This window comes from Notothenia rossii, assembly GCF_949606895.1.
Source record: "Notothenia rossii genome assembly, chromosome: 6".
NCBI classification, from domain to species: Eukaryota; Metazoa; Chordata; class Actinopteri; order Perciformes; family Nototheniidae; genus Notothenia; species Notothenia rossii.
In genome coordinates, this window is record NC_136909.1 from 7,925,083 (window position 1) to 7,944,462 (window position 19,380).

The following is a 19,380-nucleotide window of genomic DNA, read 5'->3' on the forward strand; positions in this document are numbered from 1 at the left end:
CCTCACAGCATGGTGAAGCAGCTTGAGATGACGTTGTTTTTAAAGTGTGCTATATAATAATAATAATAATAATAATCAATTTATTTTGTAAGCGTTTTTCACAGGTGCTCAAATTCGCTTTACAGAGATAGTGAAAAGAAAAGAACAAATAAATATAATTGAAGTCAAATTGAAATCAAGCAATACAAAAACAATCACACATCAAAAGCCAGATTGAAGAGGTGAGTTTAATGAAATGTAGTATTATGATTATTATTATTATTATTATTATTATGATTATGATTATGACGAACCCAGCGTCTTCCCCTTCCACCGGCGTCCATGCATCTGTCCCTCCAGCTGTTGTGGGTGATGAATCTGCTCCAGAGCGCCGGCCCCTCTCCAGCAGAGAGCCCTCTTGTAGAAAGGCCTGTGGAGGATATAATGAATTAGGTGTCTACCCAGGGTTCCCCGACCTCCGACCCCTGACATCATCAATCAAGGAGGTCCTACACTTAAGTGAAGCGGTGGGCCCCAAGCCTGCATCGCTTAGCCCGGGCCCTGCCGGCAAGCAGGGGCCACTGATTTTCACTTGTTTTTATTTGTTTTCATAATCCCTTAGTGTTCGTCCTTCGCTGATGTGTTTGGAAGGAATACACGAACTCTGTCTATAATTTGTTTAAAACGTGGAAGAAGAGAAATCTAGAGCGTTAAGTGAGGAGAGGACTTGAAGATGGATGAAAAGATGGCAGACGTGCGGCCCCCCTCGCACATATGGAAAGCATTTCTTTCCCCTCCTGGCTTCTGCAGGGCACGGGGCTTTCGCTGGGGGCCTGATGGTGTTTTAAAGAAAGGGCACGAGTCAGGACAAAATGTCTTTCTGTGCGCCATGCATTCAGAAGTCTTCTGAAATGTAGTGTGTCCTTTCAGACGGCAGCGAGAAGTCGTTCTTTTAAAAGCTTGAACAAGTTGTACTTGTTTTTAGATAACACTCCAAGCACGTGTGGATGTTTGTTTGAGCTCGTAAGAGGTGTGGTATTTGTTTACTGCTGCCCTCATACAGTATGTGTACACAGAAGAAAAGCGTGATGCAGGTTAGATCTGCTAGTTGTGCTAGCTGCTAGTATCTTCTAGTTCACTCTTTATTCATTCCTCTTTATTCCTTTTACAACATTTTTAGAAAAGTGTGCTTTCCCAGGATTTGTGGATTGATTTGACATTTGCATCTCATCAATCCTCTCCTAAAACCCATTTACCAGGCCTTTCCTTAACATTTGTATTCATCCATCTACTTATTTATTTATTATTTTATTTATTTTACACATTTCTATTAACTTTTATGTAACTTACTGTACTTATAACACTTCAAATTGTACCGATTTCACATTTGCATCTCATAAATCATCTCTTAAACCCCATTAAATAGGCCTTTTCTTAACATTTGTGTTTATCTATCTACTTATTTATTTATTATTTCATGTAACTTTACTAATTTATATTTAGTTATAATTAACTTACTGTAATTTAACTTTGAAACACTTCAAATTGTTCTTATCCTTATATAAAAAGTACTGTATAATTCTTATAAAATATGATATACTTATTATTACTCCCTTCTCTTTCTCCTTCTGTCTTCTCTCCCTCCCTGTGGCGATGCTAAGATATGCAGAATAGAATAGAATAGAATTGAATGGAATAGAATGGAATAGAATGGAATGGAATAGAATGGAATGGAATGGAATGGAATAGAATAGAATAGAATAGAATAGAATAGAATAGAATGGAATGGAATGGAAAAGAATGGAATAGAATGGAATGGAATAGAATGGAATGGAATAGAATGGAATGGAATAGAATGGAATAGAATGGAATGGAATAGAATGGAATGGGAAAGAATGGAATAGAATAGAATGGAATGGAATAGAATAGAATGGAATAGAATGTAATGGAATAGAATAGAATGGAATGGAATAGAATGGAATGGAATGGAAAAGAATGGAATAGAATGGAATGGAAAAGAATGGAATGGAATAGAATAGAATGGAATAGAATGGAATAGAATAGAATGGGAGGGATGAAACCCTCTTTAAGAGTCCCACATGCAGAGCACACAACACACACAGTGAAATGTGTTCTCTGCTTTAACCCATCCTAGTACCAGGAGTCTAGTACCAGGAGCAGTGAGCAGCTATTGTACAGCGCCCGGGGAGCAATGGGAGTGAGGGGGGAAGGGGGGTGTCCGGTGCCTTGCTCAAGGGCACCACGGCAGGGCAGGAGGTGAACTGGGACCTCTCCAAGTAGAAGTCCACACTCCATATTTTAGGTCTGTTCGGGGACTTGAACCGGCGACCCTACGGCTCCCAGTCCAAGCCCCTACTGACTGATATGAAGCCTTCAGTTTTTATCAGTTCACTTTTATGCTCTCCTTCACAGACGTGATTTAAGATCTGCAGCTAAAGTGGGGAGACACAATACTTTTTATATATTACACTATTTTCTTTTTATATATTTCTTTTTATTGAAGACCCATAGAAAAGACATTTGGTACATTGATAGGGACCACAGTTCAAAGCTACTAGTAACCATTTACTATTGTGCATCAATTGAAGCCATACATGGTTGATTTTCTCTTGTTTTAATACAAAAAACAGTTTAATATAACTAAATCTATGCTCTTAGCAAAGGTATCTTTATATATATTTTAACAGAGGTGGTATAGTTTAGGTTTTTGTGCACCTGGCTTTATTTAATTTCATGTGGTCTGACTGATTTACTCAGCGGTTGTAAACATTGACGGGATGTGAAATGTCCCGGGGTGAAATGGGGATGAAGCAACACGATAGTCCGTTGGTTGTTTATAATTTAGTTTGAGAAAGGGAGCGTGCATTAGGCGTGTAGACCTGAAGCAGTTAGTTGATTTATCACTTAGTTGATTGACAGAACATGTAATGCAGCCTTTCCAATGCTTATGTTTGAGTGTTAATTGATTTAGAGACACAAAAATCCATGTGGGAAATTGTGTTGTGAAAAACTTTTGTTGACGTTTTGCCAACCAAGTTATTCATTTAATAAATTGTTAAAGTTATTGCCTTAGTAACCAATATGCGGCACTTCAGTAATAAGTATTTTACAGAATCCCAAAAGGAGGGCAAATGTGTGAAAATAGCATAAAAGATTCAGTATCCTTGTAAGGTTATTGATAACAAAATAATCAAGCATACTTAGTCAATAATTAAGATAAAAAAGGTTGATACAAATCAAATATACCAACAAAAATGCACTTAATAAAATAAAAAACTTTTAAACAAAAGTCAAACAATTTTTATATTAAAATTATTTTTAAAACTTTTTTTGTTGGTTCAAAGAAACGTCATTGTTCCCGAATCGGGACATTCATTTAGCTGCAGCAGCGTGTTGCCAAGAAAATGCAAATCATTTAAAAATAAATGTAGACTTATCAACATAGAGATATACATCTTAAGAGTATTTGTGGAATATAAAATGTATAGAAAAATTTGCAAACTAGTTTTTAATTTTTTAATAGAAATGTAAATGCATTGAGGAGAGCAGTTATACAATACAAAAGGTTAGTACCTGAAGTGCTGTACAATCAAACAAACATCAGAAAGCACACAGCTCGGCTCACACACCATACAACAAGCACAAGTAAAAACAATAGACAATTTTTAAAAGCAACAATGATGTGAAAACGCTAAGGAGAAGAGGTGGGTTTTAAGAAGCGGTTTAAAAGCAGACGGTGAGGAGAGCAGTAGGTTTCTCACTCTGCTGAATGAGTGCAGGGAGTGAGGCCTGTGTCTCAGTAATACAGATGAGGAGCAAAGTGAGTTGTGCTGTAATGGAGTGTTTGGAGAGAGAGCAGCAGGCTGAGCGTCTCTCCGAGTGTCAGCGGGAGCTTCCTCAAAGATAACCTCTGCTCTGCTTCCAGCTCACATCTCCAACATCTGACCAAACTCTCCTCTTATCGTCCTCCTGACTTCTCCAACATCTGACCAAACTCTCCTCTCTTACGCAGCGTCCACACAGCGGCGTGCGTTGAAGTTTGCCGGTGGGCGTGTCTGAAGCTCGACCAACAACCAATCACATGAAACCCCGCCCTGGACACACAAGCACGCGGTTTGATTGGCTAGAGCTTATACTGGCATATGATTTGATTGGCTGACGCTTCCGTCTGAGCTTCAAATGTTGAACATTGCTCAACTTTGGAAGCGAGCGAAGCGACGGAACCACAATGCAGTTCGGCAAAGCGTGACGTCACCCCATTCAAAGTGAATGGGCAGAAGAGTTGAAGCTTCAACGCACGTCGCCGTGTGGACGGGCCGTTATTGTCCTCCTGACTTCCAGCTCACAGCTCCAACCAGGGCACACACACACACACACACACACACACACACACACACACACACACACACACACACACACACACACACACACACACACACACACAGCCTGCTACACACACCACATAACTCATCATCTTGGCTCGCGCAGCACAGTCATGTATTGCGCATCTTGGAGGTGAAGTGCAGGCATATTGTCATTCAAGAGAAAATACGATGCGTAGTTCTTTTGGAAAACGTGTTTTTCTTTTAGCCTATTTACCTCGCTGACGTAAATAATACTCATTACATTGACACATGCATTATTTGTGATTCAAATAATGGTTGTTGGTAATGTATTAGCGACCCCCACAGATGTATGATTTCACTGCTTTCATAGGAGCTCAGACCCCTCCTTATGGGAGCTCAGCTGCCATTGGCTCCCACATAACTCGAAACCTGGCTCCAACATCTGAGCAAACTCTCTTCTTATCGTCCTCCTGACTTCCAGCCAGACTCGGCCACCGGACCTCTCCTGTTGGCCGGATACGAGGACGGTTCCCTGTTGCTGTGGGACGTTACCCAGAGGGCCCAGCTGAGCCAGACTAAAGCCCACCCTGAGCCCGTCATGTGCCTGACCTTTGACCCCCAGTGTCTGAGAGGCGTCTCTGGCTCCTCTGAGAAGGACCTCTGCTCCTGGAGGCTGGACGGACAGAACAACCTGCAGGTCAGCAGGCTTTCTACTCTAATGTTTCCAAAAACCTTTGTGTGCTGTTAATGAAGCCCTTCACCCCCCAAAACTTCCTATCATGATTTTAAACGTGTCTTATAATGACAGCTATCAATAAACCATAAATGTGTTGAAGGTTAGAAAAAACATTTGTTTACTATTTGACTAATTAATCATTTAAATTCAGTAGTGTTTACTGTTTTAACCAATTTGTCCATATCTTCAAGGATCCCTATGTTTACAGTGTATTTGTTACTTGTATCTCCCGGTTTACTTTAATCGAACTATGTTAACCTTTAGCAAATACTTTAGGCATTTTTAGAGCTAATAAGTTCAACCATGTATGCATTACTTTTAGCTAACTATTGTAACAATTTTTCGATCACTTTAAGCTAACTTTTTAAAGCAAATACTAACGATATTACCAATAACATTACTCCATTACTTTAAGCTATCTATTTTGTCATTATAACATTATTTTTAGCTTTACTGTTTGGGCTACACCCCTTACTCAACCAAACAAATATTCTATTTATATTCAACCATGCATTTATTATTTGCAACGATATAAACTTTATCCATAATATTAATCTTCCGGTTAATACTTTTATGCTCTTTTGCTGACTAGTTTTCTGGCATTGTCGATCGTAACTTGCAGTATTGACGTGTTAAAGCACAATTACTGTTTGATATATTTGAAACAAATCGAATCATAATAGCTATACATATTTGAAATGAGTTGTAGTTATTGTTTTGATTCCGCCATCCATTCTTTTACACCTTCACAACTGCAGAAGTGCTGTCTGCTGAAGTGACCCTGCTTAAGGCCCTCCACCCCCTACTCGCTAACAAATTGTTGCACAACAGTCAGCGCCATGAAATATCATAACATGATAATAGAGGAGTTCGGAGGAGAGTTGTGTTTCTCGAGGCTCTCTTAGAAAACACCAGGGGCCGAAGAGGAAGAGGCTCAGCGGGGCTGCAGGGGCCATAAATCAGCTGCTGGTTACACAGCGATGGCAGGGCCAGGGGCCAAGGGCCGAGCTGGGGCTGTCACTCCAGACTGAAACCACACACACACACACACACGCACACACACACACACACACACACACACACACACACACACACACACACACGCACACACGGGCTGGATTATAAACTGTAGTTCAAGAGGAAAAACACGGCACAAAAATCTAATTATAACCCAGTTAAAAATAATACATTATTCCTGTTAACTGGGATAATATTGATACACAAACTTCTTAAAAATACAATACACACACACACACACACACACACACACACACACACACACACACACACACACACACACACACACACACACACACACACACACACACACACACACACACACACACACACACACACACTGACAGTCACACATTAGGGTTGAGTTATATCCAGTAGTTCAGGATGACAAACACGGCACAAAAATATCATTCTAACCCAGTTAAAAACTAAAATAATCCATTATTCCTGTTAACTGGGATAATATTGATACACAAACTTCTTAAAAACACAATACACACTGGTTCTCACCATAGACTGTATGGTTCTCACACACGAAGAAATAAACAACACACTCCAGAGCATCTTCTTCGTCAGCTTCGCCGTAATTCATTTGACATAACAGCCAGCGCTTCAGAGACTGAACGCCTCATTTCAAGCTGTATTTTCTCTTGATTTCATGAGCAAAAGGGAATGCTCCCATTCTGCAGCCAACGGCCATGAATCAGAGCAGAAGGGAACCCGGGGCTGATATAGTACACGCCTGCACAGTCAAGGGGTATTATTCTTTCCAGGTCTTTTTACAAATGAATGCTTGAATTAGAAATATTTGCAAAGCCCGACATCTTTTCACCCTGAAAATGAGTTTGGAAAAACACTCTGAACTATTTGATTCAATATACCCAAAAACAGGAGGAGATTGGTTATTTGGTTTATTTTGCTCAAGCAACAAAATATTGATTCAGCGTGTAATCCAGGATGAGGATGACAGGAAAAAAGCACAAGGAAGGGGAAAAGATCCAACAGGGGCTTTTAAATTATCCTGTAGTGCAGCTCAGTGTGACGTCCAGACAGCCATCCTCACTTCTTCCCACAAAAGTATTTCTGTGTGGCAGCAGTGAGGGGATGGGGGGGGGGAGGGGGGGTGCGAGGACCTGCCGGGTTGCGGACCCGAGTCCTGACGGACGACCCGCGAGAGGTAATAAAAATATCAAAACCTCGGAGGCCCCCTTAACCAAACAAAAAACACATCTGCAGTAAAGGGAACAGTAGTTCACAGTGGGAGGCTGAGGACGCTGAGGAGGCTATAAGTGCCACGGCATCCCACTTCCCACAAATTAACCCTGAGATACCGTTGAATTTCGCGGGCGAGCAAGATAAATGCTTTTCGTGTAATGGAGGGGAAACTGAATGTGACACAACCCAGTGCGTTGATGATTTAGTGAAGCTGAGGGGCTGTGAAGTGAGCTTATCAAGCCCCGCTAAAGACAGATAGCCTCAGGAATGGAGGTTAATGTAATACACATGGCTCCCAGAGGCCTTTATCTGCCGTTTGACCCGGCTGCCCTGATATCGTTTCATAGCGATGAGGCATCATCTTCGGCCCTTTTTTTCTCCCTTTCCTTTCCTCGCGTTACAGTTTCGGGGGAATGTGTCAGGGTGAGATTATGAAGGGCATTGGTGTCGGGGATTTACAAGCTGTTATGCCAGATGGACGTATATGTAGGCGGCCACTCAAATGTATTGATAAGCGCAGCGACGTGTGTCTTCAGGTGAAAGAAAAAGGTTGCAGAATGCAGGTATGGACCGAGCGAGATTAGATTAGTGTAAATCAAGCGTGGCTGACGGCGAGCTACTTCTGAGGCTGATGACAGTTCTCTAAAACAAATCCCCCAAAGTCTCCTAAATCTTCACCTAGTGGTCACTTATATGGTGTCTCCTGTGAATCCAATCCGACATGTTATTCGGGTCATATCAACCTCAGTCTGCTAAAGGACTGATGTAAGTCTGAGCTGCTGTCATCAAAATAAAAGCTCTCTCCCTTGAGAACTCGTTTTGTCTGAAAGGGTCTGCTTTGACACATCCACCTCCTGTCAGCCTCAGCCAGGCTCTGACAGGCGAGGTGACAAAAGGCTGTAATCTCCCTGCCGCTCAGTGTGATTCAGGGACAGGGTGTGTCCCGAAATACCTGCGAAAAAGCCTCCCGGCCACTAGGCTCGAGTGAGTAAGCGATGACGGGACGTTTCAGTGGACGAGCGTGAACGCCAAGACCGATGGGGAAAGGCGAGGGGTAGAAAAGTGGAGCGAGGCTTGAGTGAGATCTGCCAAGTGGACGCTCCTTTTGAACGTCTCCTCTGTCGGTGAGAGGCTACAAAAGAGGATCCCGAAGTGTGAGTTTGTGTTGGATCTGTCGGAGGCCGCAAGATGTGTGGTGGGCCCAGCTGCGGTCGCCTCCTGACAGCTGACAAAGCAAGCTTGCTGCGAGTGTGTGTGAGTGTGTGTGGATGCTGTAACACAGGGGAGAAAGGAGTGTTTAAACAAAACATAGGGTTTCAGATTAAATGAGACTCCCCCAATGGAGACATTGGATTTCATTGCAGTTTAATGGCAAATCCATGTAATAATGGTGTGTACTGATGGCAAGAACACTGCTGCTGGATGAGATTGAACTGAAAGGACAGCACAATTTAATCCATTAACCTTTTGAGGAGCCAATGAATGGGCTTCAACTTCCATGAGGATTGATTTCACATTGTTTCTTTTCCCCAACGCTCAAGGGGATGACTTCAGATTACTTGTTATTCACACGACTTGGGCTGCAACATTTGAGCAAAATTGCTAAGTGGATGAGTGCAATACCCAAATCGCAAGGCAAAATGTGTGAATATATCTGAATTAAGCTTTGTGGAGCTACGGGGAAGTCCTTGCCTACAAATATAATTCTACAGACTTTTAAAAAATGTCCTTGTTAGTTTCAGACGCCATTTAAAAAAAATCCCACCATAATAATTCAATACATTTGATAATGTCAATGTTTCCAAATGTAGCCCTACCACCAACAGTGCAACATATAAAATGTGCTCTTTTCCCTCCATCCGAGAGTTTGTTGATGGTTCTACCGCTCTCATGACAATCAATGGGAAGCAGCCAGTTAGCTTAGCACAACAAAATTGGAAACAGGAAGCCTGAATGCGTTCATAATGTTTAACTATTACTTAAAAAAAATTACCTCAACAATTTATTGTTCGTTTAAAAAAAAACAAAACAATGTCATCTCATAATATCTATATTGGCATCATACTTGGGTATAACTACATTTCGTAAGCGTCTCTCACTGCAGTAAGAAATAGGCGCAAATAAATAAAAGCAGAGGTAGCAGAAATGAAAAGGCCCATTTAGATTAAATGAAATATAAAGCATTTACACATTTTACTGACCATAAAATGTTAATAAACAAACTGTAACATTGAAATATGACAGGGTGTTAGACATCTAAAAGAAATATCACTTAGAAACCAGCCTAGCTGCCTATAAGCCCCATTCATTTGACATTATAGCCCAGGAGAATCTTTTATTTTCTCACCACTTTCCATGTTCTCACACTGTAGAAAGTCAAATCACTTCACCGGCTCTGCTGAGCGACCATTACTTCATCATTAGCCAGTTACTGCTTACGTTTGACCTTTTAATGAAACAAATGCCTTTACCGGACACAAACTATGGGAAGCAAAACAAACAAAAACAGACACTTAAACCCATCATTATCAGGCCTCTAATGCAAACCAGATGGAGAGCGGTAGGGGCATACCAACTGCTTGAGGGAATAACAAAGCTCAAAACAATCTTTCACCCCCCGGGTTTCTTTGTATCAGTGTATCTGGTTGTTTGGTCGAACCAGACACACTCTCTTTTGCACCAGTGGTACCAGCGATGATGGTTTGATAAACAAAAGCAATCACTGCGTGTCCTGAACTCGCTCAGAACCAGAATCGGTTTTTATTATGAAGTAGGTTTACACGTAAGAGGAATTGGCTTTGGTGCAGATGGATAGGTAGATAGATACTAGATATATTGGTAGATAGGTAGGTAGGTAGATAGATACCGCACCCCCCCCCCCCCCCCCCGGCAAGAAAAGCCAAAGGCCCCTTAATCTGTTCGGGTGGTCCATGCATCCACCCCCCCCTCAATAAGATAATACATGCAAGTTCATGGCTGCTGTAGACAACGATCTTGTTTTCGTTGTTAATGAGTGAAACAAACCAGAGTTGAGGATCCGTGGGGTTTATTCTCCCAAAAATATCATTTACAATTTACAATTCAGGCATTTAGTTGACGCCTTATTCCAAAGCGGCTTACAATGACCAATTACAGGAACATTCTCCCTGGAGTAACCGAGGGCTAAGGGCCTTACTCAAGGGCACACTAGCAGTGGTGTTCCAGGCAGGATTTGAACTCGCAACCTTCCGATCATCAGCCCACCTCACTATCCATTAGACTACAACAAAAAAAATAAAAAATAATAATAATTAATAATAATATATATATATATTTTTTTATGAGATTCATTTGTGGCGGACGATATTTAATTGTGGTTGCCCGCCACAAATAATTCAATGTATGGGAAACACTAGGTAGGTAGGTAGGTAGGTAGGTAGGTAGGTAGGTAGGTAGGTAGGTAGGTAGGTAGGTAGGTAGGTAGGTAGGTAGGTAGGTAGGTAGGTAGGCAGGCAGGCAGATAGATAGGTAAGTAGGTAGGTAGATAGATAGGTAAGTAGGTAGGTAGATAGATAGATAGATAGATAGATAGATAGATAGGTAAGTAGGTAGGTAGGTAGGTAGATAGATAGGTAGGTAGGTAGATAGATAGATAGATAGATAGATAGATAGATAGATAGATAGGTAAGTAGGTAGATAGATAGGTAGGTAGATAGATAGGTAGGTAGGTAGGTAGGTAGATAGGTAGGTAGGTAGATAGATAGATAGATAGGTAGGTAGGTAGGTAGGTAGGTAGAAATATAGATAGATAAAAAAAAAAGATAGATCCCAATCTGAGAAATGTTTGCGTTGCAGCAGCATAAAAAACAAGGCAATATACATAAGAGAAACATTTAAGACACAATAAATAAACAGTCCAAATATATTTCTGAAATAGAAATAAAATAGCATTAAAAAGTAAAAATATATATATACGTACATAAATGGTGCACTCAAAGACACAGAAAGAGGAATATTTTTTTTATTTTTTTTAGAAAGGAGCAAGAAATAGTATTTTTAAAAGACTTTTGTTGCAAATAAAAAATAAACACCATATTTACACAAAATGTAAATCTGTAAGAAACTGAGTACCATAAAATATGACAAATGTTATATTCAAAGTGGAGCTCGGTGCAGATTTAAAACGCTGCACAGCTCGCTCTGTTTTGATCAATGACATTCCTCCCCGCCTTTCCTCTCTGTTGCATTCCACTTTATCCACTTGGGCCATGAGTACCTGGCTTATATCTTCCACATGCGGCTCGTGGATGGTTCCTGCCCGGAACAGGAGCACGCAGATAAATTCTCCACCGTCTCCTCCCATCGCAGGCCATTAGTCTCCCTAGACACAGCTTATGAAGTCAATTATACGCTGTCCAGTTTGATTTCAGCTCCCAGATCCAGATGTTTGTGTCCCATCCACAGGTCCTGCAGAGATCCCTAGCTTGCAGGAAAAGCACGTTCTCTCCCCAGGAATGCCCTCCACAGCGGGCCCTTTAGATATTGATCTCCGCCGCCATTCATTATAATATGTCAGAAAGTTGCCCCTTTTAGAGAGATTGATACAGTTCCTGGACACGGCGAGAAGGAGCTGTGGCTAATCTTTCACAGGCAGGCGCTACAACGGTGTATTTATCGGAGTCTCTTCTCCCGCTGACCGGACCTTTCAGTGCGACTGTAATTCATCAGAGGCGTTTAAAGCAACAAGGCCTCTGCAAACAAGCATTTCAGCAAGACGGTCTCTCTTGCAAACTGTGACAAAGGTAACTCCATGCCCCGCTTCCAGAACAGGCCTCCCCTAACTCCAAACCAAATAGCGGTACGCCGAGAGATCTGCTCGCTGCCCTCGTGCCGTAATGTTTTATGGCCGATGATTGAGTCCGCAGCGGTTCAACAGACACTCACACTTAGAGCTCAGTCATCAGATCAGCTGATAGGCTCTCCATGTCAGTGTTTTTGTTGGACTCGGTTTCCTAGACGACAGTGATTAATCGACTCGGTGACCTAATTAGTTTGTCTGATTATTTTTTGTCTCCTTATTTGCATTAATAATCTTTGGTTTTAGGTTTCTTTGACAATAACCACAACGAAAGTGCTACTCGTCAAAGAGTTTCAAATGCATTTAAATATGTCTGTGGTTTTTCTACCCGGCTGAAATCCTTTTCCTCTCTGTGGTTTTGCAGCTCCAGGACTCTGTGACGCTGGTCAACCCTGGGGTTTCCCAGCTGTGTGTCAGGGGTGACGGTAAACTCCTGGCTTCAGCGGGCTGGGACCATCGGGTGCGGATATTCGGGTGGAAGAAGCTGCGACCGCTGGCCGTGCTTCAGTACCACACCGACCTGGTGCTAAGCGTGGCCTTCTCTGACCACCAGGACCCCCGACAGAGACTGCTGGCTGCTGGATCCAAAGACCAGCGCATCAGCCTGTGGTCCATATTCAACGAGGGGGCGGACACTGGCTGAACCTCGAAGCTCTGGGAGGATTTATGGGACTCTTCATCAGTGCTTTCTACTGATTTTAATGTGCCCCGAATGGCGTTAGTGAACAAAATGGCAGCTTTTCAGGGAAATGAAGCAATGCCCTTATTTAACAATGTTTTACTCACCTTCTTCAACTTTCTCAACTGAAAGAGATACAGATGCATATGGACTATAATGGGAAAGATATTCTGTATGTGACTATTACACATAACAATTGTAGGACCCATCAACTGACTTTAGTGACTTGGTGATTAAGTCAATGAGGAGGTAATAAAAAAATAAAAAAATTATACATATATTGGTGGGCTGCTAATATGTTCTCAATGTGTCCTTAAATGATTTCAAGATACTACACAACCATCCCTGATTTTTTTTTATTATGTATTATTTTTTTGTTATTACTATTCAAAAATCTAAATGCCATTTCCCAAACAATGTGTACAGTTGACATCAGAAATATGAAGATCAACATGTGTGATATTAGATCAGAAACACCTCGTTAACTCTGGGTTTGGTAGGTTGTTGTTAACAGAGCGTACGTCGGGCATGTCCATCCATCCATCCATCTTCTCCCGCTTATCCGTGGTCGGGTCGCGGAGGTAGCAGTTCCAGCAGAGAGCCCCAAACTTTCTTTTCCCTGGCCACATCAACCAGCTCTGACTAGGGGATCCCAAGGCGCCCCCAGGCCAGCGAAAGAGATATAATCCCTCCACCTGGTTCTAGGTCTACCCCTTGGTCTCTTCCCAGCTGGACGTGCCTGGAACACCTCCCTAGGGTGTTTGGAGGTGTTTCTCAAGCATGTGTTACACAATATTATCGTCAACACATAATACAGTATTTCTATTGTATAAAAAAATATATATATCTATGGCAGCTGGATATATAGACAGGCAGAACTTGTGAAGCCAACAGAAATATCCCGTCTATTCCAAATAGTTCACGAGGCTCTTGTTGACCACTATTTCCAGCCCCTGTTTGCTGAAGCCTTTGTGATGCTGTGTGCAACTATGTGATTGTGTTGACTTATCTGATGGAGATTTGCTCCAGTGGACCTGAATTTGAGGTATAGAGCGCACCTGAGCAGCTCCGTAATCATATGTTGTTATTCTAGCAGCTCTTAGCTTAACACACAGCCTGACCTGGGCTGTATTTGTCAAAGAAGGTTAATCACAGCAGGGACATAAGGAACAGAGGGCTGTTGGTTTAGTGGTTTCTGGTGATCTGCAGAGGCTCTCTGTGGTCAGTGTTACCTGTGTATGAGCTGGTTTTATTTTCTTAACAAGTACTACTTCTTTGTTTATGAAAAATGTCAGAAAACTGAAGAAATCTCAAGTTAAAGAATTAAGTAAGGGATATGTTTTGGTATCATCTGTAAGGGTGATCCAAAGCATTTGGAATGAAACGATTGTTAAATCTTATCTGAAATCTACTTCACATTCAATTCCATATAGAGTGGTGCAGGAATGAGTCTTCCAACCCGAAACATAGTTAGCATTTCCCCACTCCCTCGTCTTAAAGTCAATGGTTTTTTAATTCGTTTTTTTTTGTTTAAATGCCTGAAATAAGCTCTGTGGTGTACACAGAATTTAACATATTGAAGCTTATTTTGTTCTACGACATAACAAAACGACAGTTGGTAAAAGATTACCAAACGAGACTAACAAACACCAGCACTCTGAATATTAGCCACCTTTAGCTTAGCGGTTGTGATATAAAGTCATGTGACCGTGATATAATACATTAGTTTGTAACCTAATGTTAGCTTTTTAATTCTGGCAACTGCATTTCCCCTTTAAAAATCATACAAGTGGTGTTAGTATGTGGAGATTATCCTGCTGAATGAAATGTGTTAAGTATCATAAACGTGTGTTGGCCACAGATATACCACAATATACCGAAATCCAATTTATAAAATGTTGTCGAAGGAGCCCTAGTGATGCTAACTTCTGTGTCGGCCATCTCTGCACAATTTCTATACAGATGTATTTTTAAGAAACAGACTTTTGTCACGAACAAGGCCAAAGGTGGTCCTGTTGTGAAAGTCCCAGAGAAAATAGAGAGGTGTTGTTTTTCTGTCTCTAATAATATCTCTGAGTCAACGAGCAGCATGGGAGCTCATGTTTTACAGCAGTGCGTTGGGAGGCCGGGGGCTTCAAACGCTGCACGTCGTTCTGCTTCATAAAGGCTTCGTCTCCTGGGATGACCCCGAGTTGAAGAGCTCATCATGCTGTACAGGAAGGGCCTGAGAAATCAAAGAGCCAGACCAGCATAATGTCCGTGAATCGTTAGTGAACAGAGGAAAGACAAGGTCATTCGCTAGCTGTCATTGGGGGGGGGGGGGGAGTTTGCTTGCATCAAATTCTTGTTTTGTATGAGTTGTTTCTGTGCTCATAACTTGTTGAATTCCCTTTTTTTTTATCATTTAATAAACAGGGGTGTCCAAACTACGGCCCATTTTGAATCGGCCCTCAGCAAATTCAAATAGTATAATGGAGTATGGCCCACAAATGAAACTTGTGCTTGTCTTATATTGTACTTCTTAAATGTAAAAATATATTACACGGTAGTATTCATGTGTTAATACGACCACTAAATTCAGTCAATTAAAGTTGGAAACATTTTCTTACATATCTTAGTTGATAAGAAATAAGCCCAATTACTTATTTCCATAACAAGCTTGAAAAACACCCTTCCTATTTCTCCTTATTATAATCAATCTGAGGCTTCTGTGTTAAGGGATGAGCTGCCAACACTCACAAGCATCATTTACCTACATTTGATTGATTGTGCTAACTTATAACTGAACTTATGAGGCAATATACCTCCTTTAGTGAGCGGCCCAGCCCTTCGTATATTTTTCTGTGTGTGGCCCTCTGTGACACCCCTGGAATAAGACCTTTTTCTCTGGCTGGTTTTAATGACATGTTGTCCCTGTTCCCCGCAGAGCTCCAGCTCCACCTCTTGTGTCTGACCCCGCGGGTGACATGTCGCATTCATACTAACTTCCTAAATCTCCTGTTGGCTTTGAACAAACACTCGTGGTGGCGTGGGCCAGCTTCCGTCCATTCTCTGATAAATCAAATGCTGAATCCATTGGAACAGACGGCAACCGGCTGGCTTTAGAAGTGCCTGTTGGGGTGGCGGTGGACCTCATAAATCACTTCATAATGGATCATTTAGGAAGTCAATAAATGGACAGGGATACCGTGTGCACAATAGCCCCCGTGCTTCACTTATCACCTAACGTGTGTCATCCTTGGCCTTGAGGGTCAGAGGTCAGCCTGGCTCAGGGATCGGACATTATCCATTGCCTTTTGTTGGTGTTGGTGTGTGAGTGAGTGAGTGAGTGTGTGTGGTGGATGCCTTTACTCCCTGAGCCTTTGGGTGCATTCATGGACATGTGAGACGTCACACTGAGCCTGATTATTTGAAATGAATGGTTGAGGAAAATAATCCCGTCTGTAGAAGCCAAAACCAATGTTCCGCCTCACGGCTAAGTTGGTTTTATTTATTTTTTCAAATGTGACCTAATACAAATGTATTAAGTCTGTTACCCGGTGGTGATGATGTGTTTTGATGTTCTGTATAAAATGTCTGTCAGCAGCCTCATACACACCATAAACCCTGGTACCTTTTGTATTAGTTGAGAGGCCATGGTTAGGGGGGGGGTTTAGGTACAGGACTCTGATTGGTTTACCTGCCTTGTTTTTAATAACCGTCCCCAGATTCGGCATGCAGCGAGGCAGCAGAAATGTACACAGAGGTGGAACGAACTAATGGAGACCCTGATAGGCCGGTCACTACAGATGTTCCAGATGCAGCTGGGTGTCAACGGATGCTTTAGGTCGCATTATCATCCATCCTCTGCCTCTCCATACTTCACTGGCAAGTCCTTGGCACTGTTTCACTGACTGAGACATCTGGGCACAGTATTGTAACTGAGCGGGTTGCTCTTTTCCTCCGTGTGAAACGAAGGACTCATTGAAATACTGTGTCTGAAAATGGCCTGTTGAAAGCATGCCGAAGCATTTAAAGGTGCACGTGAAGAAATGTAATGTGGTAAAATATTCCAATGTACGCTTTATAATGATAATATAAGATGGTATTGAGGTGCAATTCATGATCATTCCTCCAGTAGGTGCAGTTTCACTGATTCCAACAACAAAAAATTGACTTTACAATAATTCAAAATATCTGTAATCTTAGCCTATAAAACAACTTTATTCAGTCGGCTATAACGAAGCTTAATTAAGGTGCTAAAGCTTACAATAAATGACTCACGTGCGCCTTATTTGAATATCTATATAGATATGGTCCCTTAAGACTGTAGGACAGGGTTACAAAATGAGGTCAGCCCTCAGGCTTCAATGTCAAGTCGCCTCAGACTGATGCATACTCCACCAGGGACACCATTTATTAAGAATGCAACATATGCAGGACATTTTCATTGCTGGATTGGGTTTAGATAACATTTGGACCACTCTTAATGGGGCAGGTGGTGCGAGAGAACGAAGAGGCTGTGAGATATTACTCATTTAGGCTACTGTACGTAACTCAAATCTGAGGTAGTTGTACTCTACTTGTATTGAATCCTTTTATTTAATGCTAGTTGAAATGTAAACAAATGCAAAATATTGTACATTTGATTGTTTACCGGTAAAGATTTGCCATGCTAATGTCAGTCGTCCTGCTTTAGACAGACTGTACTAAAACGGTTGTGCATCAGCAGTGCCAGTAATGTTTCCTTTGCGTTGTGAAACCTATATTTAGTCCGCATATCGCTTTTTGACTCTTCCACAACACCGATAAACTCACTATCGTCTCCCGCTGCTTCTGGACTTCCGCCCGGCTCTCCTCGGCACCTGCAGGCCGGCGACGGTGCTCCACAGGCGGCTTCCTGACCAGACGAGAGGGACAGCGACACTGAACAGGCTCTGAGGACCATGTTTATGAGCAAGTACAGATTTGTTGAAGTTATATTTGTGTGTGTCCACCTTATTATGACTTCACTTTAACTCAATGTACGTTAAATTAGGGACTAGTTAGCTACAGTTATATTGACACTTAATGGTCAAATGGGCATATTAGTGTTATTTTATTTATTTTAAAGATGCTACATAGCTAGAATAGACATTTCAGGATATATTAAAACGTAATTTCCCATAGTGACAACATAATATTGTTCTATTGCAAAGTAAAAGCTTTAGTCACCTTCCCAACCATCTTCTTCTTTTGTTTTGTACCACCAATTGGTGTCCATATGAGTGGAAACATTATTTAACCGTTGACACATTGTAAGCCTTTAACATTAGAGACTAACTACTTTAAGGAAGTTCACAACAGCCTGTCAGAGATTTAGCAAAGGGAAGCAAAATGTTGCTCAAATGTTTAAATACAAACACTGTGTTAATGCCTCTGAATTGTAAATGAAGTGGTGCTCTTATGAGGGAATAATTAGCTAAAGTGAAATTGACACCTGCTTGTCAAGTAGGCCCATTATATTTTACATATTTGAATGATGCTAAGTAGCTAAAATCGATCTTTTAGGCTGCCATTCATTCTCCATATTGACTTCAGTTCAATTGCAAATCAAAGCACAAAAGAAGACCTTTTTTTTTTTTTTACAGCAAATGAGTCTGCGTTAAAATTAGTGGAAACATTATTTAACCTTTGACAACTTTACAAGCCATTGAAACTAAAATAAGGAGTTGATCAAAAGCCTTTTGGAGATGTCGCAAACCAGGCAATGAATTACAAATTGTTGCTCAATTAAAAAAAATAAAAACATTATGAATGCCTGATTTTTAAGTAAAATAGCACTAACTGAGGGCGTGGTTACATTGTAGGCCAATTTGATTATTTGATATCTTTTAATGATGCTAAGTTGCCTTCATAATACACTTTCATTGTAAAGTAAAAGCTTTACTCAGCCCCCGAATATCAACAACAAAATCGACAACCAATTAGCCTGCGTTTAAATGAGTGGAAACATTATTTAACCTTTGACACCTTTACAAGCCATTAAACAGTCAGAGGTCAGGCGCCCTCAGGCATCCTTCCCCTGCTGGGTTCAAGGAGGAAAAATACATTATTGAAATGAATCATTAGGGAATGTTTCCTTTTGTATCGTGACAGACACACATCCCAAAGCAGACTGTTTTCCCCCAACGAGATTAACCTTGACAACAAAGCATTCCTCATAGGACTTCAAATAGGAGATGGAAATGGCCGCACAGATAGGGCACCGTGGCGTTCTTTAAAAATCACCCAACTGTCACATTAAATATGACCAATGATATCCTTTCGGGGAGAGAGGAAATTAAAAGTCTGTCTTTTTTCAACTTTGAATAACATGACGGGTTTTTTTTTTTCTTGGAAGTTAGATTTTGAAAAGGCACTTTTTAAAATGTGTTTTTTTTTTACAAAATATTTTTGCAAAACTAGAATGCTGCATGACTTTTAGATAACAAAAAAGGATTAGTGTTCCAATTTTTTTCTTTTTTCTTATCCCTCTTATACTTTAGGCACTCGTTAGCAGTTTTCCTATTTTATTTTATTTATGGGAACT

At 41.2% G+C, this 19,380-nt stretch overlaps 1 protein-coding gene across 3 annotated transcripts in view; it reads left to right on the top strand.

The window, feature by feature from the left end:
* Positions 1–13,104, top strand: part of gnb1l (guanine nucleotide binding protein (G protein), beta polypeptide 1-like) — a 37,833-nt gene extending 24,729 nt beyond the window's left edge. For all 3 annotated transcript variants that reach the window (XM_079690787.1, XM_079690788.1, XM_079690789.1), the window contains exons 6-7: positions 4,828–5,043; positions 12,516–13,104. In XM_079690787.1, coding sequence (XP_079546913.1) covers positions 4,828–5,043; positions 12,516–12,794 — 495 coding nt within the window. In that variant the 3' untranslated portion in view covers positions 12,795–13,104. The remainder of the gene's footprint in view (positions 1–4,827; positions 5,044–12,515) is intronic.
* The last annotated feature ends 6,276 nt before the right edge of the window (positions 13,105–19,380 follow it).